Here is a 27,217-nt window from a genome sequence, read left to right on the forward strand (position 1 = left end):
GTTAATATTCACACATAAAGCATATACATTAAAGACCCATATTATATCATAAGAAAATGAAAGTTTTAAATTACTTAAACACAAGGTTCTGGTTTCATTAGGGCATCTGAAATGAAGGAAGCAGTTTCTCTTTCTGCAAAGGACTGAATGTAGAATGAGAAAGTCAAAGATAAAAAAAAAAATCTTTCTTTTTCCTTGCCTGTTCCTCTCATTCTAGTCTACTCAAGTGAAAATTGAATGTTACCTTTGGAGAAATCCAGAAAAATGTTTTTAAGAATTAACCTATATGCTCCTTTTTTAATTTCATCTGTTCATATTAGTTATTTTTAATCAATATATGGCAGTGAAAAATAAAGCAAACACTGAAACTTGGGGACCAAGGTTTGAAGTGTGTGAGCTGATGCCCATGAGCACCCAGGCATGCACTCAGACCAAAAGCTGCATTCAAAGAACATTCACACAAACTGTTTCACTTCAAGTCCTGTCTGAATTTTGAGTCATATTTATCAAGTGTATTATGTCGGTTTCATATAAAATAACGTGGAAGTTTGGTCATGAATCAGTAGAAAACATTCATTACATGATTCATAAGGTAAACTAGAAACGAGCATAGAAGGAATACACGTAATACATGTAAGCTGTCTTTCTTATACACCTGTCTTATCTGACTGGTTTCACTGCAGTTTCCCCAAATGAATTTTACATTATTAAAAAGATTTGATGCATTTACAAGTCCATTGTTAGTACTTAAACATTCAAATGGATGCAGATTTAGTTTTCTGCAAATAAGAACATTCTAAAAACAAAGTATCCAGTACAATAGGAAACTTTGAACAGCTGAGAGCATGCTTAATGACACTTCTTTACAGAAAAAAATCTGGAAGTCTTTATTTGATTTTTGGGAGTACTTTGTGCAGATGTGCATAAATGTTTCTTTGTTAATTAAGATACTAGCCTGTTGTTTTCCCTGTGTCCTCATTTGTACTATATAAAACAAACTAAAAACCCCCCAGGCATTCAGTAGGGTTAGTTTTTTTTTTACTCAGTCAATGGCTTTTCTCATCAGAAGAAAACTTGAAATTTGACATAATGTGTTTTACTGAGGTTAGAAATAACATTAAGCACTTAGAATTTCAAGCTATCTCCAAGTATTTAATATCCTTAGGAGACATATGATGAACCTTCAGAATAAATGCTGCTTTTACATCCTTAAAAGGAAAAACAAAAACATGCTGTTGGCATGGTTGCATCAGTGGACACTATTTTTTCCTGATAGGACCAAAGAAATATCTGATGTATGTGTCTAAGTGCAGTAATAAATTTTAACAAATGATTATTTTTTCAATGTGGTTTTAAATTCTGGTGCTATGTTCAATGCTTAAGCTGTTTATGATTTTTTTTTTTGCATTTGTATTCAACTTTAGTTGTTTTTAATGTATACATGATAGTGGCGAATACTAAAAATATTACTAAAAAGTAAGGTAGATGTTTGAGTTGTGTGTGCAGACGTGCATGAGCACTAATACATGATTAATACGTTCATGCCAAAAGCTTGATTTCAAAGAACATGCACACAGTCACAAAATTAAATGCTCAGGGCAAGGAAGAGCCAACATCTGTGACTAATGTTTAGATACCCTGTGAATACAAAGACAGTTTGAATTTCCATGATAAAGATAATTACAGTCTTTGTCTCATTCAGTTCTTCCAAGATTTCCACTAAGGAAAAAAAAAAAAAACTCATTATGTGGGCCTCTTACCTTTACATATACACAGTTCAGCCCTCACTCAGAAAACAGAATTATTTGTTCTGCAGCATTGGAGTGCTTCAGGATCATTAATTTTTACATCCTTGAGAAGCTGAGGACGTTTATGAGCTCCCTGACCAAGAAACAAAAGAAACCACAGCTATATAGGGAGTAAAAGTATCTGCACTCTGAATTTCCAGTTTGAGAAACCTTGGATCAGCTTTTTGGGACTTTGGGACTTCCCCTTGTGCCATCTTTGCCCTTCTCTGCCTTTCCATGTGCCATGTGACCTCTTCCCTCAGCCCCAGTCCTGGCTTTTACCTGCAGCAGAAGCAGAGAGCATGGGTTCTGCAGATGGCTGCCTCAGTTACAGCAGTGTCCCAATTCCTCACAGATCATGTTTGTGGTGAACAAGAGAAGGGAGTATTGGGGGTTTTAAAGGTATGCAGAACTTCGGCATGGCCTACTTTGATTTGATTTCCCAGGTTCACCAGTTCTTCATGCATGTAACTTCAGCATGGGAGAGGTACAGAAAAAAGCTATCGATGTACCAGGCTGCTTTGTATGTTTGGACTCATTGGATAGATTTTGGTATTTGCACCCACAGACCCTGGTAGTGGAAGTATGCTCTTACCTCTTGTGTGAATCTGTAGCTAGTGACAGCAATGAGGTTTATTCTTTATCAGCTACTTCCTAACAGTGTTTAATTTTCTAACAGGTGGATAGAAGCTTTTCAAGAAGGCACTGTATTATAGCAGTGTCAGCATTGTGTCTGCAAGTTTAAAGGAAAATATCCAAGAATGGTCATAAAACAGACTACAGCAGTTGTTCAAAGATACAGAATCCTGCCGTCGCAACCTACGCAAAAGTGTATATTTGTCAGGATTAGGAGTTGTTGCATTTTTAGTGTAAAGTAATATTTTTCTAAAGAATTGTATGTATTTCTGTGTTGATACAAAATGTGTTATTTATTAAATTCCAATGTTTACTTAAATGGGTGGAATTATTTGTGCATTGAAGTCCAAAGTGTCCTCAGAATGGCAGATTGTTGGTCAACAGATTCATAAACTTTATGCTTTATTGAACAAAAAAACCCACAAAACAAATGTGTTGCAATTGTACATTTCGTTGTGATTTGTGTATAGGTTCTTGAGCTGCTGATGTTCACTTTGCAATTTAGCAAGAACAGATTGGTATAGGAATTTCACAGATTTGTGATCTTTGTTGACTATGTAAGCTCCTTCATGAGAAGTTGTATGATATTGATGCTCCTTTCCTTGAATGGCAGTTGAAATCTTGCATACCAGTACATTAAAACAGTACCACAAATTCTGTATCATAAAAACAAAATGCAGTTCAATCATTAAAAAATAGAAAAGGGAAAAATATTTTTAAAACAGTTTGAAATTACAGGGATAAAGCACTAGAGCTGTTACAGTACTACAGATACCACAGAAACTAAATGAGTTATCCAGTACTTGTGGGATGTATTCTCTTTTTATGTTCCCAGTAATAATTCAAAACAGAGTAAAAATACATTTTTTATAATCAAAGACAAAATATCTTACTTGTTTTAAAACTTCATGTCAAATGAGTTCTGTATACAATATGAAACACTGTATAAATTATTGTTCAAAGAACAGTAAGTATGTGCACCCTCCTCTCTGAAAACTTTAAAACTATTGTATATTTAAATATTACATTTAAACTGGAATTGTCATACCAAGACAACAAAGCTTTTTTAGTGCAGAAGGCATTGAAAATGCATACCATTCTTTGACATACCTTTTGTTTACAATATGATTTGTTCTGTTTGACACTTTAAAACAGAATTCAGCTTTAGGTGTTTGGGTTTTGGGGTTTTTTTCCTAAAGAAAATCATCAGTATACCTCATTAGGAAATAGTCACTGATGATTCTGGTGCATTTATTCTATTTAACTTTTTAAAAAGTTTAACACTGTATTAGCATGAATGGAACTAAAACTATGAAACCCACATGAAAGGAAGCCATTTTTATGTCAAATGCAATGCATAGGTAGTCAGTTGATTTTGCTGTATGAAACACTTTTCATAGTCCCCTGAATCAAGATAGTTGTGGTAACAAAATTAAGAGCAATTAACTTTTAATTAATAGTTTGAATTCCATGTTAATAGCTATTATGTGGCCTCAGAGCAGAAAAAGAAGGGATGATAAAACAGTTAATATACCAAAATCCTCTTATTCCCTCAATATACCTCAAAGTCATGTCCAAGATACTAACAGAGCTCTGAAGAAGCTTGATTTCCAAGAGCTTCTCTAAAGTTAGTAGTGGGCTTGGAAGTCAAATTCTTAATATTAACTATACAAGAAATTTTATTGACTTTCAGCATTTCAGCTGAGTACCTTATGAATCAGGGACTTAAGGCTGTAGATCTGACTTCCCTCAGGAATGCTAGAGATTTGACCAGATAGTGCTGGAAATGCAATAGGAGTCTGATAAAAGCCTTTATTCTCTTTTATTGTAATACAAATGTGCTAAATGAATACTTTTCTTTTGTTGTATACAAAGGGTTTTTACTTAATTTTCAAAAACTACTGGTGACTGAAGCTATTATTACCATGTCTCTTCAGGGTGATTTCTGACATGATTTTTACTGTAGCAAAACAAAACTGATATCAATATAACATAGATGTGATGTGTCTCTTCCAGCTTATAGTATCAAGGGGAAGAGCTTCTTCATATTTTCATAGGCACTGCACACCAACAAAGATGACAAGTCATGAAGCAGCAAATGAATCACAAATTTGGCTAGAAGCGAGCTAATTTAATTTCAGTTAATGCTTTAATATTTTCCCCTGCTGCGAAACAGAGCAATAAAAGTCAAAACACACACTGAATAAGGTGCCCAAGTTTTGCTTCATGTGGTGTCACTACCTCTAGAGGATTTGGTGCAGAGGGAGAAAATTGTTTGAAGCGTTCTCTGGAAATCAGAGGACTTCTTACAGAAGTGGTTGATCAATCAAAAAATTTGTGACAGAAATAGATTGGAACAGAGCCTTATAAACAATAGTATACATACTGCAGTCATATTGTGTGTGAAAAAAATTGTCTTTGTAAATGTGTTTGAATACTTCTTTTCCTCTCTCTTGCATTAGTGTTTTGTGTCATATGAAAAACCCACAACACAAGCATTTTCATAACATTTTCAAATGGTCACTTTTCAAACTTGCCCTGTTTCTGCAGTTCATCTTCCAGTTTGATTCATTACCATCAAAAGTAAAATATTCATGTCTTGATTTGGCTGCACACTAAAACAAGATCAGAACTTTTTAGACACCCAGCTACCTCTTCTTATAAGAATCTATAGTTCATAATGAATTTAAGATTGATTAGGAGAGTATGAGACAAACATTAGCATTGAATATTAGTTTTAACATTGTTATTCATAGATAAATTAAAGATCTAGGATCTTGGATTTTCTTTAACTTAAAACTGTGTGCCCAAAGAACTTAAACTGAGCAGCTATGGAACACATTTGACTAAATATTTTGTGCATGGAAACTCAATTACTTAATGATGTTTATTACATCATAACGTAAAGAGATGTCTGGAAAGATAGATTCAGTGCATTTGTTTGCTGTAACTGTTGTCCCTTATTTACCATCCAAATAGGCTTTTATTTGGAGCAGTCCTAAATCATACTGTCTAAATGGAAGAATAGAATTTTTATTTTGTAACTGAAAACAGTTTAAAGTTGTAAATATTTCTGTGGATATTCATCATTTTTGTATAAATAAATTCACATTATTTGAATCTGTGTCTTCTGATATTTTGTGTAATTTGTGTGTTCAGTTATTTTCAAACACCAGAATTTGTTGCCACTACCTGCACATCAGTCTTACTTTAAAAATTATTCTGAAGAATTAAGGGGGTTAAGTCTATGTGAAGGTCAAATGAAAGATGTTATATTAATAAATCCTTTTACGAAATGTAGTTCTGCTGTATTAAAGTATACCTGAATCACAGCTTCTGTTCGCCTTGGATCTTGCACCTAGGTCACAACAACCCCAACAGGCTTGGGGCAGGCAAGAGTGTCTGGAAAAAGGACCAGGGGTTGCTGGTCAACAGCAGCTGAACTTGAGCCAGCTGTGCCCAGGTGGCCAAGAAGGCCAGTGGCATCCTGGCCTGGCTCAGCAATAGGGTGTCCAGCAGGACCAGGGCAGTGGTTGTCCTCGTGTACTCGACACTGATGAGGCCATGCCTCAAATGCCTGTCTTGGTTTGAAAGACAGGTGTCTGCTAAGGAAGGCGGGAGCCTCTCTTGAAATGGAAAATGTAAACCCCCTCCCTCCAAATTGTTATAATTTTGAAATTAAGGAGCTTTCAGTCAAAGATATGGGAATAAGAATATCAGTTCTTTACTAGGAAATTAAAAATAAAAATACAAAAGAACAAAACGCTGACAGAGTCAGAATACAACCTGACACCCTGTCAGTCAGGGTGTTGGCTGCAGTCCTCCTGCAGTGACAGATGTGGTTCAGTTGAAGCAGTGCTCCTGTAGAAGGGTGCAGTTTTCAGCCGAAAGTCCAGTGATGATGTAGAAGGGTGTGGTTTTCCTCTGGAATCCAGTGGGAAAAGGCTGCCCTGATGTTCCAAATCTCAGTTTTTATCTAGGTAGGAAATGCTCGGCTCCTCCCCCTGGGTGGAGCATCTCCCAATGGGATGATGTAATTTCATCAGTCATGCAGTGGGACTCAATGGCCTATTAACAGCTGATATCTTCCTGAAGGATGGGTCCTGGAAAAGATAAAGATCACTGCCCCACCCGGCTTCAACAGATGGTCATAGAATACCTACTTTTGGCTATATCCTGCATTGCAACCCAAGACAATGCCGTGTTCAGTTCTGGGCACCTCTGCAAGAAAGACACTGAGGTGCTGGAGCATGTCCGAGAACAGCAACAGAGCTGGGGAAGGGTCTGGAGCACAAGTCTGATGAGGAGTGGCTGAGGGAGCTGCAGTTTAGTCTGAGAAAAGGAGGCTCAGGGGAGACCTTCCTGATCTTTTCAAGTACCTGAAGGGAGGTTGTAGCCACGTGCTCAGCTTCTTTGAAATAACAAGGAACAGGACAAGAGGAAATGGCTTTAAATTGCAAAAGGGGAGTTTGATTAGGTATTAGGAAAAACTTCATCGGAAGGGTTGCCAAGCACTGGCACAGACTGTTCTGTGAAGCAGAGGACTCGCCATTCCTGGAGGTATTTAAAAGATGTGCAGATGTGGCACTTTGGGACATGGTTTAAGTGGTAGACTTAGCAGTTGCTGGGCTAAAATTTGGACTCAATGGTCTTACAGAGGTCTTCTCCAACCTAAATGATTCTTTAATTCTGTAAGTATTTTAGCAGGACATGTGAGGGAGAGATTTTTCTGTCAGGTTAGTTATCCTTATATATGTTCGAAAGCAGTTTTTTGAAAACTTGCAGTAATAGCAGAAAAGGTTTTGCTTCTCTGCGTGTTTTTGATAAGGATGTGTCTCCTGTAATCCTGGCTGTCACAGCTACAGAGGCATGCCTTCATATACACATCAAATATGAACTGGGTCACTTGCTAAGAAAAAAACAAAGTCTGTTTTACCAGTTACAGTGACATTTCTGCTGTACTGAGGATATAAGAATATTTGCCTTAAATAAGCTTTGGTGCAAAATACTTGGCATTTGTTAAATTAAACTGCACTAAGCTCCATAATTTAGAAAGTGGATGTGCTGCTCAAGCTAGTTTGGGAAGTGACAAGTACTATAAATTCAGAGTGCTGAAACATTTGACACTTAAAGGAATTGCTTAGCAAGTTAATTTTTCTGACAAAAATTCTTCACTGAGTTCATTTGCATTTGGTGTTTGGGAACGTCTTTGATCAAAAAGCAAAATACGATGCTTTCAAGTTCTGACTGAACTAGTGATCTTGAGCTAGGGTTGATAGGTACAAGTGCAGCTGTGGAACTGGGAGTGGGAAGAAAAGAGTAAAGGAATTTACAGCATAAGAGCGTGCATAATTTTGTTAACACACAAATTTACTTGTATTCTTTGGGGTTTTTCTCCTGTCACTACTGCTCAGATGTTAATGCCTGTCTTATCTGATTCAGTAGAAATAGCATTAAATAGTCTAAATGATTTTCAGATCATGAAATTGCACATACAACCCTGGTGACCTAAATGATCTTGAAGTTGCTGCTGATCTCCAACCACAGCTAGACCATCTTCATTGAACAGATGGAAGAAGGGAAAGGCTGTATTTAAAGAATAAAACTCTTTCTTAAAATCTAGGTAATTTAAAATAATTAGCATAAACTAAGTAAGTAGCTGACACAACTTTGGTCCAAACAGATGTTGAGACGGAGCCAGAGCAGCAGCAAGCTGTTTGTGTGGCACTACCCCAGCAGGAACAGGCACTCGTTGGCAGCCAGGCCATTGCCTTCCCAGGAGTTGTTCAGGGCACTGTGGACATTTAAGGATGGAATTGCTTCAGCCATGCAGGCAAAGCGCAGCTCTTTCAGACTCAGCTGGTTGAACCGCTACAGTGACTGTGCGAGGCAGCGTGTGCCTCCATCATGTTGAACGTTTCAAACCCAATCTGCCAGTCTTGCCTATGGATTTGCCTCAGCTGGGAGAGCCCACCAAGCAGCCCAAAGCCCAAATGATGTGTTGTGCACCTGTGGTGTTCAAGGCCACTTGGCTCCATTTCTCTGCAGGGAGCTGCAGTAAGGGTTTGGAGTGCTCTCCACACAATGGGCAGAACATTCAAAAACTGTGTTCAGTTTTGGACCCCTCACTCTAAAAAGGAGCATCCAGAGGTCAGCAAGATTCCCCAAGGGTCTCGGAAACATGCCTTATGAGGAAGGCCTGAGGGAGCTGGGTTTGTTTAGCCTCAAGAAAAGGAGGCTTAGGGGGTGAGGGAACCCTCAACTACCTCTAAGAAGGGTGTCGTGATGTGAGGGACCGCTCTCTTCTAGCGTGCCTGCTGTGAGAGAACTGTGAGAGCGGCTTTAAGCGGTACCAGGAGAGACTTCCAGAACAGCAAAAACTCTTTTTTTTTTTTTTTTTTTTCCCTTAGGATGGCCGGGCACTGGAACAGGCTGCCGAGGGACATGGGAGTCACCTTGCGTGAGGGTGCTTCAAGAGGAACGCGGATGTGGAGGTGGGCGGCGTGGCGCAGGTGTCAGAGCGGCAGCAGCGCTGGCCGGACCGGCCGCGGTGAGGCCGTGGGCCCAGGTTCGGTCCGGTCCGGTCCGGCCCGGTCCGGTCCCGTCAGCGGCCGCTGCCCCGCGCCCCGCCCCCACCGCCGCGCGCCCCGAGCCAGGCCTTCGCGCAGGCGCGGGGCCCGCGGCGGGGAGGGGCGGGGCCGAGCGGCGGCGGAGGCGGGGTCGCGAACTCTGACCCCCGGCAGCCGGAGCCGCGCCGCCGCCAAAGGAAACCCGCCGGACCGGCCGCCGGGCCCGCCAGGTGAGACACAGAGAGAGAAGGGCGCCTCCCGCAGCGGGTGCGGCCCGGCGGCGGGAGCGCGGGGAGCGGGGGCGGCCGCGCTGTAACGGTGCGGGCCCGCGCGGCTCCCGGCCGCCGCCGCTGCGGAACGTGGAGCGGAACACGGAGCGGAACGCGCCCGCCCCGCCCCAGGGCCCGGCCCGGCCCCGGGCGGCCCCGCGCCCCCCGACCTTTCACCTACAGGAACCGCTTGCGTGTCCCGCCGCCCCGCATCCGGGCGGCGCAGGCCGCCGCTTCCCGCGGGAGCCGGGCAGAGGAGCCGCGGGCGGAGGCGGCGGGCGATGGGCGATGGGCGGCGGGCGATGCCCCCTCGTGCTGGGCCCCGGCCCCGCGCAGCCATTTTGTGCGGAGCTCCGCGGCGGGGACGGGCACGGCACCGGCTCCGCGAACCCCGGGCAGGGGAGATGCGAGGGCAGGGAGGGCTGGGGGCGGAGGGGCCTCGGCGCCGCGCTATAGCTTGGCCTCGGCACATCTCCCTTTCCCCCTCCCGAACCCTGCGGGGGTGACCGTGCGCTTCCCCGAGCCCCCCAGCCACTCTCTGCCTGCCGACGGCATCGCCCCACCGCTTCGCTCCTTTTGTATATCCCTGGCGGCTGTCTACGTTTATTTGGGTGAAGGTATTATGTCCTGAGTAACACCCGGTATTATTTTTAGTGGGTCAGATGACACTGTCGCTGTTCTTTATTTTGTCTCGTTGGCTGGGGTGTTTCTTCTAAGCTGTGGAGTTTGTGGAATCTTTATTTTTTCTTTGTTGCCATATATTGCTTTAAGTGTAAAAAGCATGGCCGCATGCCCCAGGGTGCGCTTACATTTGCAGGCTGTGGAGGGAATAGAGGAGATGCCATGTGTTGTGCAAGTGAACTTACACAACAGAGGAGAGCCAAAAACATCTTGATACTGAAAGATGAGTGTGTGAACATAGTTCTTGAAAAGCCGAGTTAGGCATTCATTCTTATATGAAATCTCTAATTTGAAGCTACTAATGTCAGCAGAGTGGACTTGGGAAAATGGTGTGGCAGGAAGAGTTGCATCCACACTTGTCATGGAAAAATAAGATGGGAAAAAATTCAAACAGTTTCCTATAGGACAGCTTCCTGGTTTTGGAATCAGTGTTATATAAGTGGAAATGGAAGTATTTGAACGGTGGGAAATCATTGCAGTTTCTGTGCCAGTTCAGACAGTGTTCATGTGGTGACTCTCTGTAATTTTGTATGGCTTTTCCTGTAAGTTAATTTTCTGAAAATAATTATGCAGGTATTTTCCCCACCCCCTTTAGTCCATGTTTGGCAGTTGTGGCATGAGATGTCCAACAGAGCATTTATCCCAAGGGTTGCTCCTTGCTCTACAGCTTTACTCAGGGGCACTTGTTTGAGTGAAGTCTTCAGGTCTGTGAAATGTTTGCCTGCTTCTCTCTGTAGCTCCTTCTCCAGAGATATTGCTGAACCTGTCTTATCACAGGATGAAGTATTTTCATGTGATGGTGGTCAGCTGTATGTGTACACGTGTGTGATAATACAAAGAAGGTAACTGAGGTCAGCTGGAGGGTTGTGCAGTCCTCAGCAGCTTGCACTGCTCTGAATGGTTGGGCACCACTTGCTAAGTCTGCTGCATTCTGCCACAACAAATCAAGATGCTCCTTACAGAAAGAAACAGTAAATAAACTAATTCACTATACCTTTTCTCCTCGATTTTTATTAATATTTCTGGTTTTCTTACTGGCCGTATTTTCTTGTGAAACGTACTCTTGAAGGGAACAAATTTCATGGGAGTTCTGATATCTTTAGGAATAGTCATATTCCAGGGTAGACTGCGGGACAAGAGGGTTTTTTTTGCTTGGTGTTTTTTCTTTTTTTTTTTTTTGGTGCTTTTTTAAAGTCTGCCTTAATTTTTCAGTTTAAGGTTCTTAGCCTGTGAAGAGAAAGCCCTAAGCAACATGTGTAACTCTGAAGCTGACATTGCTTTGGGGGAAAAGGGGCTGAACTAAATGACCTCCAGAAGTACCTTTCAACATAAATTATTTCATGATTGTATTGTTATTAAAGGGCAGGGGGAGCAGACAGGTGTGAAAGGAACCAAAAACCAAAGAAAACCCCCCTGACATTGTAGCATGCAGTTAAATAGCTCCCCTGTGAAATACAGCTGCAGAATGCTTGTAGCTGATGTGGAAGTCCAGTGAAAACCGACTTTGATCCATAATGTGAAATCTCACGTTTGCAATAGTAAGATTAGATTGTTCCCTATCCTTAATCTCATTTTTTTGTGTTAAGTTATCGTGTGCTTACTCTATTATGTAATTAAAGTTTGTGCAGCCAGTGAATTTGCTGGAGTTTACCTGGAGTTTGTGAAGGAAAGCAGTCTCCCTAAAGAAACTAGTTTGGGTCAGAAAAACCCCGAAAAAAACCTAGTACCTCTTGCTTAAATAAGGAGTTTTAACTGCACGTAAGGACTAGAGCAGTGTCACATCTTCACTGGTCCATGTTTGTTCTGCTGGTGGGTGAAGTGTGGCTCTCAGCTGGCAAGTGCTGCAGCTGGTACAGGCTGTGTGTGTCCTGCTTCAGCAGCCATCCTGGCTTAAGCACTTTTAATAGTAACCTTTGCTAACCTGGGCTGTTCTGGCTGATGGAGATCAGGGAGCCCTCAGGCCTGTGGTGGGTTTAACATGCCCTGTGAAGAAGCAGTAACCTGCTGGGGAGGGTTACCCACAGGCTCTGGCTGGCACAGCTCTCTGCTTTTTGTCACACACAGGCTGCAGTGTGCAACCAACAGTGACCATCAGGGGAAACTAGACTGTACCTGGGTTACTTTCTGGCCAAGTGTGGGGGTTTTTTTGTTTGTTTGTTTTTGGTTTTTGTTTGTGGTTCTTTTCCCCTTAGTGGTATTTCAAGCTGCTTCTGGCACTTTAAACTTGTGCCTGTACAAAGGTACATTGTATCAATTACTGGGATAAAGTAACCTGCTGCAAAACAGAATTATATTAGTAGAATTTTATGGATGAGACTGCGAAGGTACAGTTAATTAAATTCTTGCTCTTGTGTGTGCAGAGCTATCTGTATTTTTACCCTTCAGTCAGCAGCTTTTAATTCCAGAGATTACTGCATTACTTGCCAAAATCTTAAATCAGCAAAGCATTTATTTTTTGTAAAACCAAACTCTTTAAAGTTGCAGTTCTCTGAGACTGGAAGATGGCTTGTGCTGTCAGAGTTCCTCTATATCTGATGATGCAGTGCTGCAGATTTATATGAAAGTGCATTCCTTTCTGAAAATCATAGTCTAAGAACTGCCTTTTTGTATCAATATTTAGATTAATTTTGTTGACTTTGCCTGGCCTTCTCTAAAAGGCTGTTCTCTAAAATTTATTTAACTTAAATGACTTTTGTTCAACTCGGTAATAAACCAGGCTGGACTAAGCTCAGTATTTGAATGCCTTTGTTGGAAGTTAAAGTGGAAACTTGAAAAATAGAAACCACCAAAAAACTAAAGCCAAACCCTCTGCTATTGGCATATTAGCTCTCATAAACAGTTATTTCATTCCAAATAAGCTGAGGTTGCTGTTTATGATTTAGCAGTAACCGTAGTGTGAGAACTACCCCATTTATTGCGGTAATGTGTTTCCTTTGAAGTATTAGCAGGACAATGTGTCAACATGATTCCTAATTGGATTTTATGTAAAGATTTCTTCAGAGTGCTTTCCACATGTTTATAGGAATTTTAAAAATCCCAAACCCAACAAAAAAAAAAAATCACAAACACACACCCACACCCTCTTAACAAAATTGAATCCTGTGTAGTTGAAAGCAAAGATAAAAAACAGAGAATCATTAAGTGACTTGGGTGGGAAGGGAACATAAAGATCCTGTAGTTCCAACCACCATGCCATGGGCAGGGATGCCATGCTCTACATTAGTTTGCTCAGAGCCCCATCAAACCTGGCCTTTAATGTTTCCAGGGATGGGGCATCCATAGATTCTCTGGGCAACCTGTTCCAGGGCCTCACCACCTTTACAGTAAAGAATTCCTTAATATCGAAACTAAACCTGCTCTCTTTCAGTTTGAAGCCATTCCCCTTTATCCTGTCACTCCATAGCCTTGTAAAAAGTCCCTCTCCATCTTTATTCTGGGCTCCCTTCAGGTACTGGAAGGCTGCATTTAGGTCACCCTAAGCCTTCTCTTCTCCAGGCTGAACAATCCCAACTCTCTCAGCCTTTCTTCACAGGAGAGCTGCTCCATTCCTCTGATCATCTTGGTGGCCTCCGCTGGGTTCTCTCCAGCAGGTCCAAGTCCTTCCTGTGCTGGGACAACGGAGCTGGATGCAGCCCTGCAGGTGGGGTGTCACAGAGCAGGGCAGAGGGGCAGAATCCCCTCCCTCACCCTGCTGGCCATGCTGCTTTGGACGCAGCCCAGGACACCTTTGGTTTTCTGGGCTGTGAGTGCACATGGCTGGGTCCAGCCTTTCATCCAGGAAAACCCTCAAGTCCTCAGCAGGGCTGCTCTTGGTCAGTTCATCCCCCAGAATATTTTACATGGGACAATGCCAACAGTGATTTACTGAAACAATGTGTGAGAAACTGAGTTTTGTTGTATGGGAGTTTTGTGTCTTTGGGCTTTTTGTTTTGTTTTTCCTTTTTATCTGAAGGAAGCTTCCATGGATATGCTGACGTGCAAGTTTGTAAGCATTGTCTTGTTAGTAGTGCTGTAGAAGAGGTTTGCTGATTTCTGTAGAGTACCTTCATGTATCAACTACCTCATCTGTGGCTGTAGTTCAGTGAATACTCCAAATGGTCATCTTACATAACACCTGAATGGGCAATTTGACATTATAGATAAGATGGTGTAACACTGTGGGCTTTTTTCCAAAAAAAGTGTCTTGATTCTGCTTCTGCTTGCTTTTCCTGTATTGTGTGTAACAATTGTAGGTGCAGAGTGAATAAAGTCACAAGATGAGTTTACAGCTATACAGCCATGAAGGCAAATGCAGAGTGGAACAAAGCTAGCACTGGGGCTACATCTCATGAAATACTGTGATTGTACCATAGAGGATGTACTGCCTCCAAGTGTTCAGAAAGAAGGGTTTTCCCTTGCTGTTCTGTGTTAGGGTGATCTTTCTGTGCCAGCTAGAATGGACATGGCTGAACCTAATCCAGTGAGTAGGGAAGTGTTCAGTCAGATGAGTTTCCTGGTCCTGGTTCATGGTGCATCTTCAGCTCTGGTGCAGGGAATCACTTTGGGATGTTTTTTCTCATTTTTTGCTTTTTCAGGCTTCAGGTGGAGGTGCAGACTATGGCTGACAGTACACAAGGCAGGCTGACCTGATTTAGGGGCTGTGTCCTCATCTAGCTGTGGCATGTAGCCAGTGCTCCTGTGAGTAGTCTCCACTTGCAGACAGCTCCCTTGCCTCTCCTTCTTTTCCCAGCTGACTGTGGGACTAGTGAGCTAAGTCAGCTCACCTGTACCTGATGGGCCAGGTTCTAGAGATACCATGATAAAAGAACCAGAAGCCAAGGCCTAAAAGTGGGACTATCCCTTTGGTGGCCCAAACTGAAAAAAATCATTTGTCAGCCACCTGAAAATTTATCCTAGTGATTCTGTTTTCTCCTGTTTCCTCCCACTGTAGCACTTGCTTAGAAGAGAAGGTGGTGAGAGCACTGATTTTAAATTAATTGCATGCCTACAAATGCATCTCTTTCTGTATTGCTCTATGCCTTTTAATTACTCCCTTATGCTTTTGCAAGCATTTTCCCTTGCTTGCCTGCAGGTCCAGCTGCTTCAGTTTCATGTTGTTACTTGTCCCTTATATATGCAGTCTAAATCTTCATCTCATGTAAATTTAAAAAACAGAATCTAACTGGGTGTCAAGGGTCACATAAATATTCCTCAGTTCATTCATAAATATAATCTTAATCCTTTAAATCTGCCAACTGTTCTACCCTCTTGAACAGTGTGGTTTATAGAGCAATAATCCAAGAACAGCTCATTTAGCTTGCCATCTTCATTGAGCTTTTCCTATATGAAGCACTGAGCACAGTATCATCATTTGTTTCACAAATGTGTCTGAATTCCTTGGCTTAATTTATTATGTATAAAGCATTGCAGAAAACTCTTCTAATATATAAAGAAATCTTGGGGGGTTCTTTAACTTACTTAAGCACTAACTCTGGCATGCTTAAACATAGAGGGATAATTCAGTGCATTCTATTTTATGTGTAGGAATTTATTAAACAACTTTGGCACAGGCTATGCTGAATTCTTAATTAGTGTATGATTAGTTTGATAATGGAAGTGAGGACTAGTTTCCATTTTAAGGTACAGTGTACCTGTAAGCCCAATGTGATGACCTGTGCTAAAATCCTTAGTTGACTTTGAGGTGTATTGAAATCATTCAGTACTGAAGCAGTATGACTACAGAGAGAAATTGTTTCCTCTTCTTTTGCAGTTAGTTTTCTTTTATGCTAACTTTTGGAGCTTTCCTAAAATGTCATGTTGACCTTCCTGTGTTTATTTGTCTTTACTGTGTGTCATGGTTTAACCCCAGGCAGCCACTTGCTCCTCCACCAGTGGGACTGGGGCAGAGAATCAGAAGGGTAAAAGCTGGAAAACTCATGGGTTGGGATAAGCACTGCTCAGTAGGGAAAGAAAAAGTCACACAGACAAGCAAAGTGAAACAAGAAATAATTCACTGTATCCACTTGACAGGCAGGTGTTCAGCCATCTCCAGGGCAGGTTGCTGGCTGAATATCTGATGTTATGGCAGGGCCCTGTCATGCGTAATGGTTACTTGGGAAGACAAATGCCATCATTCCATCTCCTTATTCCTCTTTCCATTTTTATATACTGAGTATGATGTCATATGGTATAGAATATACTTTTGGTCAACCTGTCCTGGCTGTATCTGCCACCCATCTCTCGTGTACCTCCAACTTCCTCACCAGTGTGGCAGTACAAAAAGCAGAAAAGGTCTTGGCTGTGTGTAAGCCCTGCTCAGAAATAACCAAAACATCTCTGTATTATCAGCCCTGTGTTCATGACAAATCCAAAACACAACCCCATACCAGATACTGTGAAGAAAATTAACTTTCCCCTAGCCAAAACCAGCACACTGATAAAAGAACAAAAAGTAAAGTTCAAAGTAACTTCTGCAGTCATAACTAGTTAATGTACCTGTCCCTCTAATGTACATAGAACATACTTGTGTAACGTTTAGTTTAACAGGTTGATTTCATCTAGGAAAGACCCCTGTATTTAGACATATTCCATACATAGTAATTAGAAGAATTATTATTCATTCCATACATGCAAACTGGTTTAACAGTGCCAGCAGGGTAAGTTAAACTACTAAAATTTTACAAACATTGGTTTTGTACCAGTAAAACTGGTCAGGGGTATGATACTTATTTCCAAAGTAAACTGAAGATCTTTGGAATGGGCAGAATTTTCTCATGTTTTATCTTCATGCTGATGTGGTTTGTTCTTACTCATTTAAAGGATGTTACTTCAGAATCAAGGCATTTAATAGTGGGACAGCTATACCAACAGTGTAATACAACGAAATGAGAGATGTTGTCATTTATATTAAATTGAGCATTGAAACATAAAGAAATGTGCTTCCTGCTACTACTTTTAAAGTCTTTAGTCTACACTGGTATAATACTAAAAAATACTATTAAAAGGAACTTCCTACTAGAACAATTAAAGTTGTAAAACTTTTGTCCCTGGAGCAGGGTAAGTTAAGCAGTGATGTCTTCAGGGTATAATTGAACTGTACTAGTGGTGAGGTTAGTGCTTCTGACTACCAACCCTCAAAATTGCTGTCTGTTCTCATGGGAATGTTTCCTGACCCATTTCAGTTGTAGAAAGCCTGAAATACTTTAAAAAGTAAGTATTTAATAAGTTATTTTGACTAAAACATTGAGAAAACTCTGGGACATAAAAGCTGAGGAAGAAGTAGAGAGGAAGGGTTTTATTCAGTGCAAGCTAATGAAAGTTTTCCACTCCTATGGTGGCCCACAGAGTGCTTATCTAAAGCAGCAGTGGCACACCATTGGACTTGATGGTGCCAGATTCCCCATCACCCAGTTTGTACTAACTGATGATAGCGATGCCTTTAAAAATAATTCTGAGTCTTGTCAAGAAGGCTCACTAACTCATTTACAAGGGACATAAACTAACAATATGAACAGACAAAAAGATTTTGGTAGCATTTTGAGTCTGAATATTAACCAGAAAAGCAATAATTGCATTTTAAGGCATTTAAGAGGATGTCTAATACCTGCCTTCTGTCCAAATGCCTACTTTTAGATGTTTCTAGTGGATGGGGAGATGGATGCTCAAACTCTTCTGAGTTGTGCAGCTTTGACAACTGGTTCTGCATCCATAAGCTGAATCTCCTTGTGCTTATTCCAGACAGCATGAAGGGATTGGACAGGTTCAACCTTTTTTGCAGCTTCCTCTTCATCATAAGAGTTCAATCTTGTTTGTGTACTTGATGCCTATGTTCATGCAAGTGTAGTTCAAATGAGTCTCTTTGAGATAAGTTTCAAAAATTCACTGCTAGGTTTATGCCTCTCTGAGAGCCAGTTTCCCTACAACTGGTGCATCATAGTTGAATACATACATATTCCTTCACAGCTTTACTCCAAGGTGAAACAAGTCAGTTTAAATCACTTTCAGTTTTCAAGCTAAGTTGTTTTACTAATGCATGTTGACTGTGAGGGCAGTTGCTTCTGATTTAGGTGAACTAACTAGCTGGTGCAAATTAATACCCCAAAATGATTCTTTTGTTACTTTGTAATGAAGTAACACTCATTTCTGGCACTCTGTATGTAAAGAGTACAATATTTTGTTGCTATTATTTTATTTAAAAGAAGAAAACATTGAAAGACACATTGCCTGCCTTGAAAATTCCAGGTGCTCTTTGAATAGTGATTGTGCTGCAGCTCACTGGATTCAGAACTGGGCTAATAGAGTGTTCCTGCAAGGATGCTGACACCTAGATCTTCCTAGGAGATAATACTTTTCAGCATAAGCTTCAGTATAGTATCTCTATATCATCAGGCATAGCATGCCTGTTATCTTTTGTCCTAATTTAGCTAATAATGCAGCATGCTAGTGAGTGATGTAGAATGGTCTACAGTGCCCAAATATTTCTGTATTTTCCCTTTCACACATTAATTAGGCTTTAGTATACCATTGGGCACATCTCTGAGGCCTGCAGTTCTTGCTCTAGTGAAAAAAGATTTCTCCTTCCAATTTTAAGAATAGAAATGACTTGAGTTAAATTTGAGTTAAAAGTGAGTTAAAATTTTTATTTGCATGGCGCCCTGGGGAGGCTTCGAGATTCCCTGAGGAGATAATTCTTGAGAGTTCCAGAAAAGTTAAAGAATGAAAACCAGTAGAGTACTCTTTGTTCATGCAAGTAGATATTGCAGTGTCTTTAATTCACTTTTGCCAGTAAAATTGTTTATATGGTACTTTATAATTTGTGAGTGTTCTTTTAAGTGCTGCCTAGTGAATATTTGTAGATCGATAATATAATATATGCCTTGCCAAATAAACAAGGCATGCATCTGAATCCTTTATACTGCATTAATGTAGTATAATAGGTCTGTTAAACCCCACAAAATTCTTCTTATGAAGATTTGGGCTTGTGCTGTAGCTACAGTATTGATAATGAAACAACATTTTTTTTTAAACACTTATCTTCTGTGTCCCACGTATTGCCTCCTGTTAGTTACAAGAGTGATCTTCAAGCACTCCTGTTAATATTAAAAAAATCTGTGTGAGTTCAGAAGAAGTTAGTTTTGCCCCTCTTCATTTGCATTAACAAAACTGTCTGTGTTCCAGTTATTTAGGATGTTAAATATGTACCTCCTGATGTCATGGTCAGCAATAGACTTTTGTTCTCAGTGATTATACTATATTGTTTTGTGTTGGAAAACCAGAAGAGGAAAAATAGGAAGTCTCTGTGTGAGTTATTTAAATAAAACAATACAAAGTTTTCAAATAGCAAATTATTTATTTTTATAGTATAATCAAACTATAAATTCTGCAGGGATGTCATCTTCATAAAACTGTGAACGCACTTATGTGAACTATATTTTCCCCAGGATATTTTTACAATTGAAGCTAATGGATGTTAAGCATCTTCTTTCCTTTCTTTGACAGGAAATTCTGGTGATTAAAGAGCATGGCAACCATAGAGGAACTGGCCCATCAAATTTTTGAACAGCAAATGGGAGAGGTACATAAATTTTGAGTCCTTTTTAAGACAAATTAAATAATAAAATGCACAGACTGATATGTAAAAACCAAAATCACAAGACAAAATTTTTGGTACAGTCAAGGCTTCTGGCCACTTCCCTCAGAAGGCAGAAGAACCAACTACGTCCATTTTTAAATTATGGCGCAAAGCTTTTTTTGCCAAAGTTAGCCCCACAGAAATTAAGGACAGCCTAGCAGTGTTTCCAGTAAGTCACTAGCTTTTCAGCTTGCTGTCTGAGCCTGTATTGGTTTTCAGAGAGCCATCTGGTTGTGAAATTGCTTTACTCACTTTTAGTTAAAAAAGTCAGGACACAGTTTTTACTTTACAGCTGTGCAATTACTTCATTTATCAGTTTTGTTTCCACTAGTAAAGTTTTGCCATGTTCTTCACTTTCAGATATATATGCTTGTTCTTGTCTAAAGAAAGATTCAGCTAACATTTCTGCAGATTTCTAGTTTTGATTCTTGGTGATTCTTTTGATTCTTGTGATTCTGTGTGCAGAATCTGTGTACTGGTGCCAGAGAACTGCCAGAGATGCACAGACAGATTGAGAGTGTGGATATGAGTATACAGAGTTACCTAGAAAAGTTTCAGCATAGCATAGATTATTTAAAATTAGCACCACTTTAAATTAGATAGAGGCAGTAATTTATTTGTCTTAAATAAATGTTTCTCTTTAGCTTCAAGTACCCACTCTTGGATTCTTGTCTAGACATAGACTTATTTCTCAAATCATTTTATTTCCTCTCAGCCTTGATTTCAGATGGAGAAGTTGGAGTGGAGGACGGGATGGTTAATTCTACTCTGAATAAATTCTCACGGCTTTTATTTTTGTAGCATCTGCGTGTTGCTAAGGCTATCTCAAAAGGCCCTAAGTGGTTTATGGGATATGTGATGTTTTCGTTTTATTACTTGTCCTCTTTATTAGGTGAGAATGCATGTTTAATGCAGTTTTGTTTTGGGGCTATAATTCTTTGTTGAGTTCTAAATAGGGCTGTATTTCCTGTTTATATTTGTTTCTTTTTGGCAGTACAAGGCTAGTCAAAGCTAGCTGAAGTGTACATTGCACTCAGAGGATGGTGTGATGATGGTGTTTAGCCTCTGTGGGGTTGTTTCTCAATTTTGTAATGTGATTCCAGGAGACACTGAACTGACTTAGTATCTCAGTGCCATGGGAGACAGAGGGTCCTTTTTCTGTTTCTTTCCTTATTAATTTCCCCACCAACAACAAGCTAATAACCCAGCCAAAACAAGTGGAAGGATTTCTGCTGGGTTAGCAGAGTAGAGTCTGAGAAGGCTCCAATGACTACCAGAGTTAGCACAAAGAATGTGGCTGGTAGCCAAAGGATGGCAGGGGAAAAAACACAGTGAAGGTGCAGTGCTGCAGAGAGCTGTAGCTGTTTCTGTTCATGGTGAAATCACAGCTCTACAGTTTTCATGACTGTTTTGTCAGCAGTGTAGTTAGGATTTGTCCTTTAGCAAGGTTTTGCTGCGTCTGAGACGGTCATGCCGTGTTTGGCAGCTTAACCATTCCCCAGTCCTCACTTAACCACTTATTCTCACACTGTGCTAGTCTTGCTCATGAAAGCTCTGTGTGTCAACGTCTGGTGGACAAAACTAGGAAGAAGAATTAACTACAGCATAGTGGAGGAAGGTTATCTCCCTGTTGGTTGTGATCAGTGCCTTTATTTTGTACAAGGTGCAGTCCAACCAGACACATGGTTGGAAGGACTGAAGAGTGTCCCTGAGGGCAGTGCAAGCTGGGACTTCTTAAGCCAAAATTATTGTCAAAGATGTATGCCCTATATGAATGTGCTGCCTGAAAGGTGGAATGAGCAAGGAAAGCAGTCTCACTGGGGCCTCCATGCAATAATTTACATTCCTGCCTTCCTGCAGGCTGTAATTTCTTGGTGGCATTCCTAATCTCTGTAAGCACTGAAAAATCATAGTTTGAGATCTAGAGAACTTCAGCAGTATTTTTGCTAGCATTTACAATTCTCTTGGATGTTGAAGTAGTTTTTAATTGAATTTACAAGAAAAAATTGCACGAGTAGAATCTGAAAGGAAAAGGTGTTCCAATATTAAGGAGAATGGAAATGCTTCTGTGTCTCATTGAAATAATGGTCAGAGGTGTTATGTACATAGATTTTGATTTTTTTTTTAATAATATCAATTGTTGTTCATGAAGCATTTTAAATCACAAAATTACCACAACAATTTTACAACGGTGTTCACAAACATGCTTTTGTTAATTTAGGACTTTTTGCAAGAAAGCAAAACACTGAAGCAAAGTATAACCCTGTCTATGTGGGTCACTGTGAAGTCGTTGTCATTGCTCAGATTCTGCCATCTGCTAGTCATCTTTTGCTCAGTGCGAGATAATTCCTATTTCTACATCAATACCACATTTCTTGATTCATGTAGGGAAGCTACCTGCCAAGAGCCTGCAGCATTCTTCTGTCTTAAATCTGTGGCTGGGTACAGTAAGTATATGGTGGTTCATTCCACAGTCCTGCTAGTTTACTGTAACAGAGGAAAGCTACATAGTTGTTGAAACAGTCTGTCACACATTAAAAATACACTTTTTAACAAAGTTTGCAGTTAGTTTTATCAGTATTAACCACAATAAAAAACTTTTATTCTGCATAGAAGTAAAACTATCAAACTGACACTTTGTGGGGTTAAAAAACAGTTTTACCTTACACAACTTGTGGATCATGACATTTTAAGGGACCAGATGTAAAGCAGTTCTGTAATATGTAGCTTATTTTGTAAAGCAAAGGTAAATGCACATAAAACTTTAGTCACTTCTGAACTACCATGTGTACCTGTCATTTGAATGGCTGATGCAGAGCTTCAGTGCTTGAAAGTACCTCTCTTGACCTGAAAATGCTGCTGGGTGATGAGCAGTTTTTTGTCCTTTACTTAAGCAAAGAAGTGGATGAATTGTTTAAGGGTACTTGTACTCAGAAAAATGGAGTATTTTTAGAAAGCAGTGTCCAGAAATGGCTTGGGCCATAGTTTGACAAGCGTTTCTTTTGGTGATGCTGGCAGCTTAATCTCCTGAGCAGCTTAGCCTCACTCATTTGTTCTGGTCTGCTTCTGAGCATTGTGGAAAGTGGATTGAAGGTTTGATCTGTGCTAAGAATAGCCTTTGTTTGCTGGGCTGCTTTTCAGCTTGCATCGGTGTCCTGTTCCAGAGCATGGAATGACTAACCAGCCAGTTTTACTTACCACGCTGAGGGGAGAGGAGCAAGTAGATTATGAGACTGCTACCAAAAGTTAACACCTTTCTGGGCAAAATTTCAAAGCCAACATAGGCTCATGGGAGCTTGTATTTCTGCTATCAGGGGAAGTCTTACCCTCCACCCTGTCCCCTTCTCATACTGACCTCCAGTTGCATGTTCTAGCCTGCTTTTGTCTGCTGGTACTAGCATTTAGGTATAATGGTATGGTTGCAAAATCAGGAAGCTGATCCAGGAGGAGCAAAAAACCCTCACAAACTGTTACAAAATAGTACCTTGACTGCAGTATGCATATATATTCTCTATATTATTTGGAAGGGGCAGAGGAGTATTTGTATAATGGTGTAAATACTGGGAATTACTGGTAATACAGATTTGCAGGATGTTGCAGGCAGTTTTGTGAATAGCAAAAAGGTTTTGGAGTTACCTGGGAATTTAAGACAAAAAATTCAATTTGAAGGGGTCTGTAAAGTCTGTGAAGACAAATTCTCTTTGTACTGCAAAAAACTGGCCTTTCTGATCAAGCCTCTAAAAATACCAGCTGTCCTTAATTGTTATTGACAGATAATGTAATGAATAGTACCTTTCCCCATGTGCCATTGGCTGTAGGATGTGAAGAAGTTTTAAAATATTGATAATTGTTAAAACATTTTCATGAACTGTGTCTGAGAGCATTCACGCAGAGATTTCAATACAAGATAGATGCACTGTTTGCAAACTTCATGCAATTTATTAGTTTTTCCTACCTTTGTTAATAGTTCCCCAGTATAGAATTCTTTAACAGAAAGACAGATTGAAACTGCCAATTTATGTGTTTCCGTACAAAACCCCCTCTGTCACTTCAAGTGAGCCATTAAAGCACTTTTACTGAAACATAGCACAGCTATGATGGTAGGTATTGTGTCTCATGAAAATAAACAGTAGTAAATGTTCAGTTTGGTTGACATACATGGACTTGTCAACAATAAATTGCTTTACTTAAAGGGTTTGTAAATTTTGCATTGGAAAGTATTTCAAAATGGGTTTAAATCAGAATTTTCTAATTAGAAAAATCAAGGTGTTGAATTAGACTGCAAGCATTCTCATTTTTTATAGAATAAGATTGTTAGACTTTCCATGGCTTTGTTCAGAGAAATTAGAAGTTGATGAAACCTTAAGGTTTAATCCATTAAGGTGGTGGATCCATTAACATAGTGTATTCATTGTCAGTCCCTTACATGTGTTTGTTCTTTCTAGGTTAGCCATTCCCAGGAAGGTAGCACACAAACACTAATGGATGGGACACCACAGCGAATACAGATTGTCCCTGCAGATTCAGGCCTCTCTTTATCCCAGCGTATACAGGTATGCTTCATCTGATGCATTTTAAAAGCAGAGATGAGCTATTTGCTTCTGCCAGTTTTCACATGCAGTTCTTTTTATTTATTTATTTATTTTTTTCATTGTGTTACTTGCTTTAATGTAAATATTCAGCCCTGGATGGCAAAGACCTTTCCTATATAAACGGGAATAAAACATTCCAGTCTTTCCTCTCTTTTTCCCTTTTTATTTTTTTTTCCCCTTGTAAGAATTTTAACATTACAGAAATCCTGAATCACTTAACAGAAAAATACTTTTTGCAAGTGAAGCTATTCCTTGAAAGTTGAATATTTTGTTGATTTGGTGGTTCAGCTAAGTTGGAGAATTTCTACATTTTGGAGCAGAAGCAGGAAGTGAAATACTGCATTGTATTTTTGAAGCGATGAAAAAGTGCAGGGAAACTTAATATCTGAGAAGAATACTGGTTTTTGGTTGTCCCAACCCATGTTGTGTGTTTTGGTATGATAATCCATAGCCTGGCCAAGTAATAACCTCCAGTAGAAGTGAGGGTAGTGAAGTTTTTGGCAATGTAGGTACTTAAATCAACATAGAAATGTGTATATGGAGATTTGGAAGATTCGGGAAATGACATTTTATATTTTATGCCTTAGAAGTCAGTACAAGTCAGTTTTATTTTTAATTTTCATTGTAGAGAAAAATATCAACTGCAGAATAAACATGAAAATTATTCTCAGATATATGTTGTTCATACAAAAGCACACATTTAGGTGAGCCAACTGCTAATATAATCTTGCTGCTTTTGCTTTTACCAGCTTCACTCTAAAACATTTTCCTCTGTTTTTTTTTTCCTGTTTTGATGCATTATGTTCAAGCTTTCAACCTTCCAAGGCTCTTCCCAGCCACCCTCCATACAGGATGGGGTTTTTTTTTAGATTATTGCCCCTCACCTGTGCTCTAATCATGGTGTCTGCCTTACCAATCCTGTAGGTCTTCATTCTTTCAGCTGCCTCCATTCCATTTCTACACTTTGTGTACAGCTGTACTTTTTATTAATTAATTTGTGCTCATCAAGTAACCAGTTAAGCACCATTCTGTCTTAAGAAAGGATGGTAAGCACTTTGGTTGTTGTCTCTTGATACATGTGGAACAAGGCAGTCAAAACACTCATCCTTCCTGCAAGAGACATCTACAAACATATCAGTAGTATCAAACTTAGTAATAAAAACTTTGCTCAGAGAAGAACATGAGCAAAGTAGTTTGTAAGAACAAATGTATCTCAGTGAAACGTCCACCATAAATGTTACATTGAATAATTTTGAGTATGTATTTTCAATCAATAGTTTTTCCTTTATTATTATTAAATGCACCTAGTTATCTGAAATATTGAAATAGAAAATCCTCAGTAAAAGGTTCTTTAAAACATGTTTCATTAGTCACTCTTCTTAGGGAATGCATATCTTCTTAGAAATGCTTAGCATTCCTTCTGGGAGAAAAAATTGAATCTTTTATTTGTTCAACAGGCATTTCTGCACAAAATTGGCTGTTATAAACTGGTGTGTTAGTTGTCTGTGTTTAGACATTTTCTTTTTTGTAAAATAGGAACACACAGTTACTGAGGTGTTTAATTTATTGAAATGATGTTCAAATGGAAATCAAAACTTGCTAACAGACAAGACTTAAAAGCAATAAAGGAAAATATCTTCCATTATCCTCAGGGTGCTTAAATGAAATACATGAGGGTAGTGTATTTTTATGCATTCAGTTTTGAATTGATTTATTCCTGTTTTATGGTATTATTGTTTTAGCAGTATTGAGTTTCAGATTATTAAGAAAGATAATGTGCTGTCACTGATCCATGGTGGATTCATGGTCAGAAGATAAGTGGTTTTCCTCTTCCCTCTGATTATTTTTTCTCTTACCTTGACGTTTAGGTATTGCAAGTTGTTGTACTGTGGTGAACTGCTCTACTTTTCAGTGTCCCCACTGCAGTGTAGGTGGAGGTTTTTCAGGTGTATGGCCCTAAGAGTTACCTGCAGACAGAATGTGCTGAATTGTTCAAACTTTCATGCCTCTGTCAGTTGTCAAATGCTTGTCAGCTGCAGAAATCACTTGTGCAGGTTGAATGGCTTTATAAGGTTATTAATGTAACACTATACCTACTATAGCATGTAGTGAAAACTACCTGGGGATCATCCTAGAATTGCAGGAACCCTATTTATTATCTACAAGTTTATCTACAAGCACATATTTTTTTTTAGATACACAGCTGGGTTACAATAGGAAAAAAGATAACTTGGTATATATGTCCCAAAAATAATTTCAGCTGTAGTTCAAGTTTGTGTCTTTACTGTTTGGGACATGCTGGTTTTTGAATATACTTTGTATAAACCTAACTAGATGGAGTATGTATGTTTTTTGGGATACACACATTTTAAGATTTGATAGGGAGTCAGATTTTATCTAAGAGTGTCTTTCAAAAAGCAGGTCTGGAAATTAAAAAACAGCACAGTGTTCTGTTTGGCTTATGTACATCTATGCACCCTGTTGAGTATGACATACATTGTATTTCTCCTAATCCAAATAAAATAGATGTTTGGAAAGAAGGGGAATGGAATATCAGCTACTTTGAAAATAGCCAAAAATTACACAGGAGAAATAAAGATTGGAAATTAAGGAATGAGGGAAATGAAAAGGGCAAGGAAGTTTGCCTTCTAAAGAATATAGAACCAACATAAAGGAATTTAAATAAGAAATAAGGGTCTGCTGTAGCCATTTGTGGTCCCAGACATGGGGATATATGAAAAAAACTGAACAGAAAATTTTTCATATTGATAATGATTGTCATGCTTTAGCATTGTCTTCTCACCCTACACCCCAAATCCCATAATAGTTTTTGTTCTTTAGCATTTAGAATTTTATCATTTTACCTGCACTTTTCTCTTAGATACGCTTTTAAACATATTTGGCAGAGAAAAAGGTTGAAATTTGGTCCATTAAAATGTTAAGAGCACAAGGCCACCTGAAGGGAACTCAGGATTTCTGAATATTTGAAAGTGGCAATGTTGCATTATAACTGCTGGAATTGGATACACATCACTGCTTATCTTTTAAAAATGTAAACTGTGCACAGGTATTG

At 39.6% G+C, this 27,217-nt stretch overlaps 2 protein-coding genes across 6 annotated transcripts in view; both read left to right on the forward strand.

Moving 5' to 3' along the window:
* The window catches only part of FGD6 (FYVE, RhoGEF and PH domain containing 6), a 71,831-nt gene extending 66,340 nt beyond the window's left edge, over window positions 1-5,491 (forward strand). Inside the window, exon 21 of the mRNA XM_062492534.1 lies at window positions 2,467-5,491. Coding sequence (XP_062348518.1) covers window positions 2,467-2,503 — 37 coding nt within the window. The 3' untranslated portion in view covers window positions 2,504-5,491. The remainder of the gene's footprint in view (window positions 1-2,466) is intronic.
* A 3,624-nt stretch (window positions 5,492-9,115) lies between these two features.
* The window catches only part of NR2C1 (nuclear receptor subfamily 2 group C member 1), a 43,877-nt gene continuing 25,775 nt past the window's right edge, over window positions 9,116-27,217 (forward strand). For 3 of the 5 annotated variants that reach the window (XM_062491434.1, XM_062491437.1, XM_062491439.1), the window contains exons 1-4: window positions 9,116-9,222; window positions 14,517-14,619; window positions 19,420-19,495; window positions 23,998-24,105. In XM_062491434.1, coding sequence (XP_062347418.1) covers window positions 19,442-19,495; window positions 23,998-24,105 — 162 coding nt within the window. In that variant the 5' untranslated portion in view covers window positions 9,116-9,222; window positions 14,517-14,619; window positions 19,420-19,441. Of the gene's footprint in view, window positions 9,223-14,516; window positions 14,620-19,400; window positions 19,496-23,997; window positions 24,106-27,217 lie in introns of those variants that run through there. The other 2 variants (XM_062491436.1, XM_062491435.1) reach the window with 2 other exon arrangements.

Source organism: Cinclus cinclus, chromosome 4 (genome assembly GCF_963662255.1).
Source record: "Cinclus cinclus chromosome 4, bCinCin1.1, whole genome shotgun sequence".
In the NCBI taxonomy this organism is placed as follows: Eukaryota; Metazoa; Chordata; class Aves; order Passeriformes; family Cinclidae; genus Cinclus; species Cinclus cinclus.